The following is a 7,501-nucleotide window of genomic DNA, read 5'->3' on the forward strand; positions in this document are numbered from 1 at the left end:
TTGCACCTTGTGGATAGGCATTATGGAGTCAGAAAGTGAGTTATTTACTGCAGAATTCTAAGCTTGTGACCTGCTCTTGTAGCCACCATATTTGTATGGCTGGTCCTGTTCAGTTTTTGGCCAGTGGTAACCCACAGGATGTTGACAGTGTTGAAGTTAGCAATGGTAATGCCACTCCATTCCAGTTCAAAAATAACACAACACTGGGTTATAGTCCAAAAGGTTTATTTGAAACTGCAAGCTTTCAGAGCCCCTACTCCTTCCTTAGGCAGCTAGTGAGACAGAATATATCGGACACAGAATTTAAAAGTAAAAGATCAAAGGGTCATACAACTTATGCGAATGTATTGAACAAACCTAGATAGCTATTAAGTCTTTAGTCAGTTAGAATGGAGGTGCAGGTTTCGATTGATAAATATGTAAATCCTAGAATTACTTTCAGGTCACTCCCACAAGATAACTTCAGGTTTTATCAGAATAAATGTGACACCTCCGGTCAGACAATGTATTTTAGATGTGAGACTATATTTCTGCTTGTATCTGTCAGGCTGGTTTTATTTCCAAAGTAGGAATTTCTAAGATGCCACACTAATTGACTGTCTACAGATCGTGTGCTTTTTGAACAAAGTAGATTCACCCCATAGATTTGTATACGTGTGTGTGTGAGGGAGAGAGTGCATATGTGCACAGCTCTTGAGGGAGTATGCGTGTGTGTGCACGAGTTTGGGGCAATATATGTCTGTGAGAGAGTGTGAGTGCGAGTCTGTGTGTATGAGGGAGGATGTGTGTGAGATTGTATGGTGTGGTGGGGTTACATGTAGTGCATCATGAACCCAAGATTCCAGTTGAGGCTGTCCTCATAGGTATCATACGTGGCTGTAAGCCTCTGGTCGGCGATTCTGCATTGTTCCGTGTCCCAAAGTCCACCTTGGAGGATGGTCACCTAAAGATCCGAGGCTGAATGTCCCTGACCGCTGAAGTATTCCCCGACTGGGCGGGAACCTCCCTGTCTGGCGATTGTTGTGCGGTGTCCATTTATCCGTTCCGTAGTGTCTGCTTGGTTTTGCCAATGTACCATGCCTCAGGGCATCCTTGCCTGCAGTGTATGAGATAGATAACGTTGGCCAAGTCACATGAGTCTCTGCCATGCCTGTAGTGGGTGGTGTCCCCACGTGGAATGGTAGTATGCATATTGACATTCTTGACATGTCTTGCAGTGATTGCCATGACAAGGTTGTACAGTGTTATGGTCAATGTTGTCCTGAAGCTGGGCATTTTGCTGTGAACAATGGTCTGTTTAAGGTTTGGCAGTTGTTTTAAGGTGAGAAGTGGAGACGTAGGGAAGATCTTGGCTAGATGCTCATCCTCATTGATAATGTGGTGCAGGCTGTGAAGAACATGGTGTAGTCCCTTCGCTCCCGGGAAGTACTGGATGACAAAAGGTATCCTATCGGTTGTATCCCATGTCTATCTATTGAGGAGGTCATTATGGTTTCTCTCTATGGCACGGACAAGCTGGCAATTAATGAGTTGAGTATTATATCCCGACCTTATGAGGGTGTTCCTCAACACCTTTAGGTGCTCGTTGTGTTCCTCTTCTTCTGAGCAAATCCTGTCTACGTGTAGGGCTTGTCCATAGGGGGTGGTTGTTTTAACATGTTTAGGGTGGAAGCTCGAGAAATTCAGCATTGTGAGGTTATCCATGGGTTTGTGGTAGAGTGAGGTACTGAGGTGTCTGTCCATGATGGAGATAGGTGTGTCCAAGAATGAGAATGATTCTAAAGAGTAGTCCATGGTAAATCTGATAGGGGGATGAAACTTGTTGATATCACTATGTTCTGTAGTTGTTTCAGTGATTCCTCGCCATGAGTCCAAAGGAAGAAAATGTCATCAGTGTATCTGATGTAAAGCATTAATCAGAGGTCCTGTGCAGCAAAGAGGTCTTTTTCAAACTTGTGCATGAAAATGTTGGCATATTGGGGTGCAAATTTGGTCCCATGGTGGTTGCATGTGTCTGGATGACGAGCTAGCTGTCGAAGGTGAAGGCATTGTGGTCGAGGATGAAGCAGATGAGTTGTAGGATGGTGCCTGGAGACTGGCAGTTGTTGAGTGCTGAGGCTGTTACAGTGATGCTGTGATCATGGGGGATGCTGGTGTAGAGTGCTGAAATGTCCATTGTGGCAAGGAATCTTCCTGATTCGACTGGTCGATGGGTGTTGAGTTTCTGTAGGAAATCTGTAGTGTCACAACAAAAGCTGAGCGTTCTCTGGACAATGAGTTTCAAGAATGCCCTTGATGTAGCCAGAGAGGTTCTCATACAGGGTCCCATTGCCTGATATGATGGGACATCCAGGTGTGTTGGCTTTGTGTAACTTCCAAAGGCAGTAGAAGTCCCCTTTGCAAGCAGTACAGGGAATGAGTGTGCTAGGGTACTCTGAAGGACTGGCACAAAATTCTTGATCGGTCTGTTGAGTTCATGGGTGTGCTCTTTGTTCAGATCGGTCGGTAGTTGCCTGTCGTGTTCCTGGCTGGTCAGTTGTTGGAATACTTCTTTGCAATGGTCTGTTCTATTTTGTATGATGATGGCTCCTCCTTTGTTGGTTTGATGACAATGTTGTGATTAGTCTTGAAAGCATGGATGGCGTTGCGTTACGCTCAGATGACGTTTTGTGCTACCTAGTGAGTGTGGTAGATGAATATGGCGTTCACGCACTTCCTGATGGTTTGAGCATACATGTCCAGTCCAGGGTAAGGATTCGTCTCTCTCGTGCTCTCTCTCTTCTCTCTTTCCCTCTCTCACACATCTAAATCTATGGGGTGGAACTGCATTTGCAGAAACATTTTATTTTGTTCAAAAAGCACACTATCTGTAGACAGTCAATGTGGCATTTTATACATTTCTATTTTGCAAATAAAACCAGTCTGACAGATACAAACAGACTTGAAATGTGCTCTCACCGACAATTCACTGTCTGACCTGAGGTATCACCTTTTATTCTGATAAAATTTGAAGCTATCTTGGGGAAATTACGTGAAATAATTCTGGGATTTACATACTAATCAATCAAAACCTGCATCTCCATTCGAGCTGATTAAAGACTTAATAGCCATCTAGATTTGTTCAATACATTTGTAAAAGTTGTATGATCTTTTACTCATTCACTTAGAATATATCAGACACAGAATTTATGTCTCTCTAGCTGCTTGAGGAAGGAGCGGCGGCTCCAAAAGCCTGCAGTTTCAAATAAACCTGTTGGATTATAACCCGGTGTTGTGTGATTTTTAACATTATCCACTCCAGTCCAACATTGGCAACTCCATTCAATGCAAAGGTGTTAAGTAATGGTTAGATTATCTCTTGTTGGAGATGGTCAATATTAGGTACATGCGTGGCATGAATGTTATTGCTATTTATCAACCAAAGTCTGGATATTGTCCAGGTCTTGCTGAGCATAGACATGACTGCTTCAGTGTCTGAATTGTTGCAAATTGTCCTAAACATGATGCAATCATCAGCAAACATTTGCATGTGTGATCTTATGATGGAGAGAAAATCATTGATGAAGCAACTAAATGTGATTGGGCCTAGAATACAATCCCAAACAACTTCTTCTGTGATGTCCTGGAACTGATATAATTGACCTACAACAACCATAACCATTGTCCTTTATGAAAGCAATGACATCGACCAGCAGACAGTTTTACCCCTGGTTTTCATCTCACTCCGTTTTGATAAGGTTCTTTGATGCCAAGCTCAGTCAATGCTGCCTTAATGTCAAGGGCAGTCACTCTCCTCTCACCTCTGGCATACATGTGTTGCTGTTTGTGCCAAGGCTGTAATGAAGTCAGGAGCTGCATAGCCCTCATAGAACTCAAACTGAGTGCCAGTGAGCAGATTATTCCTTTTGCAAGTGCCACTTGATTGCACCTTCAGTGACCCTTTTCATCACTTTGACGGAGAGTTGGGAAGGTAGATTGATGGATCAGTAACTGGCTGGCCTGGATTTATCCTTTTTTTTGTGGACAGGATGTAGCTGAACAAATTTCTACATTATTGGGTAGTATTGTAATTGTAGTGGGAGAGCTTGGCCAGGGATGAGAACTAGAGCTAAACCTCAAATCTTCAGCACTGCTGTCAGAATGTTGTCAGGCCCGACAGCCTTTTCAGTATCCAGTGCCTCCAGTCATTTCTTGATATCATGTGGGGTGAATTAAAGTAGAATTACAGACAGGCATCTGTAATGTTGGCTACCTTAGGAGGAGGCTGTGTTGGATCATCCACTTAGCATTTCTGGTGAAGATTGTTCCAAATACTGCAGCCTTGTCTCCTGTACTGAAAAGCTGGACTCACCATCATTGAAGAAAGGAGTATTCATGGAGCTTCCTGTTAGTTTATCACTGTTTACAACTGGATGTGACAGGATTGCAGAGTTTAGATCTCATTCATTGGTTGGTGAGAGGTTAGAAATGCTAGGACTGAGAAAATTAAGATGTGACCTAATAGATGTTTTGAAATAATAGGAGTTTTGGGAAAGTAAGTAGAGAAAAACTATTCTCTTTGATCAATCTGTTGATACTTAAAGGCCATGGATTTCAAATAATTGACAGCAGATGATTTCACTTTGTGTAGTCAGGATTTCGATTCTACAACTTAAAAAGTATGAAAGCTGATTCCTTAAATAATTTTAAAATGGATCTGGAAAAGTACACGAAGATGTGAAGTTGACAGCGTATGGACAAAAGGAGAGATGTGGAACTGAGTACGACTACACTGTCAAAGACTAGCACAAGCACTTCTTGTGCTGTAAGTTTCTATAATTACTACAAACTGCACATGCTCTTTTGTGTCCATAAAATATAAAATCTTTTGGAACTTTGGGCCAATACAATCTTGTTGTTGAACAGCTAGAGAGACATTGTTATTGAATATATTCAAGGCTGAGTTAGATATCTTTAAGGGAGTCAGGGGTTATGGGGGCAGACAGGAAAATGGAGTCGATGCCACAATCCAATCAGTATGATCTTATCGAGTATCACAGAAGATTGGTGGATTGAATAGTCTACACTGCTCCTAATTCTGGCTATTGAGGGAGTGCAGCGTAGGTTCACGAGGTCAATTCCTGGAATGGCGGGACAACCTTACGCTGAAAGACTGGAGCGACTGGACTTGTATACCCTTGAGTTTAGAAGACTGAGAGGGGATCTGATTGAGACATATAAGATTATTAAAGGATTGGACACTGGAGGCTGATGGGTGAGTGCCGAATCGGAGGACACAGCTTAAAAATACGGGGTAGACCGTTTAGGACAGAGATGAGGAGAAACTTCTTCACCCAGAGAGTGGTGGGTGCGTGGAATGCTTTGCCCCAGAGGACAGTGGAGGCCCAGTCACTGGATTCATTTAAGAAAGAGTTGGATAGAGCTCTCAACGATAGTGGAATTAACGGTTATGGAAATAAGGCAGGAACAGGATACTGATTAAGGGATGATCAGCCATGATCATATTGAATAGTGGTGCAGGCTCGAAGGCAGAATGGCCTACTCCTGCACCTATTGTCTATTGTCTAATTCTTGTGTTCCTGAAGAAATTTACATGCAATATTTTCAGTTGAAATATTCAGGGATTATGCAAACAAAATTGAAGAATTGAAATGTTTGATCAACTTTCAATGCTTAAGAAAATCCATTAGCATGTGATGGTAGTGTATTAGATCTGGCATCATTCTCTAAATTTGATGTTTTGCTGTTGTTGCAGGCTATAGTGGATAGATTTGAAAACAAAAGCAGAGTCCTCCGAATGTTTGCAGATCAAGTGCGATGTAAAATTGGAAACAAGATCTTCTTCTTTCCCATGCGATAGCAGCCATTACTCACTTTGAAGAGCTCAACTGGAAGCAACAACTTGCCCTAAGATTAACACCAAGAAACCTTGGGAAGAAACCTGCTCTTTCCCATCTATCTCCTCTGGCTACGGAGATGCAATGTAACAGCTTGCCTGTAACAGGTCATGTATTTCGGCTAATTTGTAATTGCACTGAGCTATTCATCTTTCAGAATAAAGACACGCTATTTTTCAGATGAAAGAAGATATGAAGTAAGTAAATAGTAATTTTATTTTAAATTTCCATTCAATGAGATTTACTTTTTAAACCCTAGTTCTACAAATGGCTTTACAGCAGAACTGCCTCCAATTCAGTGGAGTTACTGCGCCTAACGCATCATAATACCTTAATCACATGGATCTTCAAAATAGTTGGATTTTACAACTTGTTGATATTTTTTCCATTTTTCATTTATTTCATTTTAATATTGAACTAAACTCTGAAACTCTTAGGGCTTGGAGCTATAGTCTTTTCAGTCTTGTTGCATATTTAAAATGCCTATCCCATACACAATCTTCAACTTGAAACTATTTATAAATATGTTTATCTTTTGCAATTTGTGTATACAGTGTAGCATTTTTTCCTTTAAAAAAAGTGGGAATTTTGACTTGGAATAAACATCTTGTATATAACTGTGAAAATGCCAAAAATAAACCAAGTATTCATCTAAAAATGTTCTTCTGACAAAGTTGTAGTTACATGCATGAAAACTGTGAATGTGACAATCCTGATAATGTTTTGGATTGAAGCCTGTTAAGTATTAAGGTTTGAGGATTGCAGTCATGTTTTTGTGTATATTTGTTTGTAGATATAACTAAAAGAACATGTAAGCTATTTTGATGGTTTTCTTGATACCTGGATTTGATTACTGCATAACACAAGCGTTAAAATTTCCTGCCAAACAACCAACAAGTTTGGTTTATTTTAAGACTAGGAAGATGTATTGAGAGTTCATGATTGATACAAATTGCTGTATGCTTTGTACCATTCCCTCATGAATACAAGATCTCAACCTTAATCTCAGTGTGAGTTTCAAGAAATGATCAATTTTGCCTTCTAAATACTAATGGAAGGGGATGCAAAGTTAGGACTAGTATTTTGCAATCTGAGGGCCCATTTACTGAAGAGATTATTGTTTTTGCAATTCTACTCAATGTTGTAACACCCAGGAAATCATTGGAGTCTATAATTAAACAAAGATCTGCGAATGCTGGAAAATAGTTAACATTGAGTGCAGTGTCTATCCTTCAAAACCGTTCTGTTCTGACAAGGTTGTTACAAGACTCAAAATGTAACTTTATTTTCTCTCTTGATTTCACTTTTGCTATTAGTAATTTGTAAACATTTTATCTTAATCTCTCTGTTTCTTCTCTCAAATTTGTCTACCTCACCTGTAATTTTCTTTTGTCTCCAACTGATTATTTCAATAATTTGCCCTTTTTTATTGTTCACTCTTTCTCTATCCATATTTCTTTGAAGACATACTACTGACACTAAGCAACTTACTGACTTTGCCATATCATGACCAATTCAAGGCACAGTTTTACAGATGAATGGTGAGTAAAAACAATGTGTCTCACTGCTCATATGCCAAATTCTGTTCCATTGCTCCAGTCACC

The 7,501-nt window shown here is 40.4% G+C and overlaps 1 protein-coding gene across 1 annotated transcript in view; it reads left to right on the forward strand.

Moving 5' to 3' along the window:
* Window positions 1-6,905, forward strand: part of usb1 (U6 snRNA biogenesis 1) — a 29,083-nt gene extending 22,178 nt beyond the window's left edge. The window contains exon 7 of the mRNA XM_043707166.1: window positions 5,756-6,905. Within this exon, the coding sequence (XP_043563101.1) occupies window positions 5,756-5,860 (105 nt within the window). The 3' untranslated portion in view covers window positions 5,861-6,905. The remainder of the gene's footprint in view (window positions 1-5,755) is intronic.
* Window positions 6,906-7,501: the final 596 nt, after the last annotated feature.

The sequence above is a fragment of the Chiloscyllium plagiosum genome, chromosome 17 (assembly GCF_004010195.1).
Source record: "Chiloscyllium plagiosum isolate BGI_BamShark_2017 chromosome 17, ASM401019v2, whole genome shotgun sequence".
Classification (NCBI taxonomy): domain Eukaryota; kingdom Metazoa; phylum Chordata; class Chondrichthyes; order Orectolobiformes; family Hemiscylliidae; genus Chiloscyllium; species Chiloscyllium plagiosum.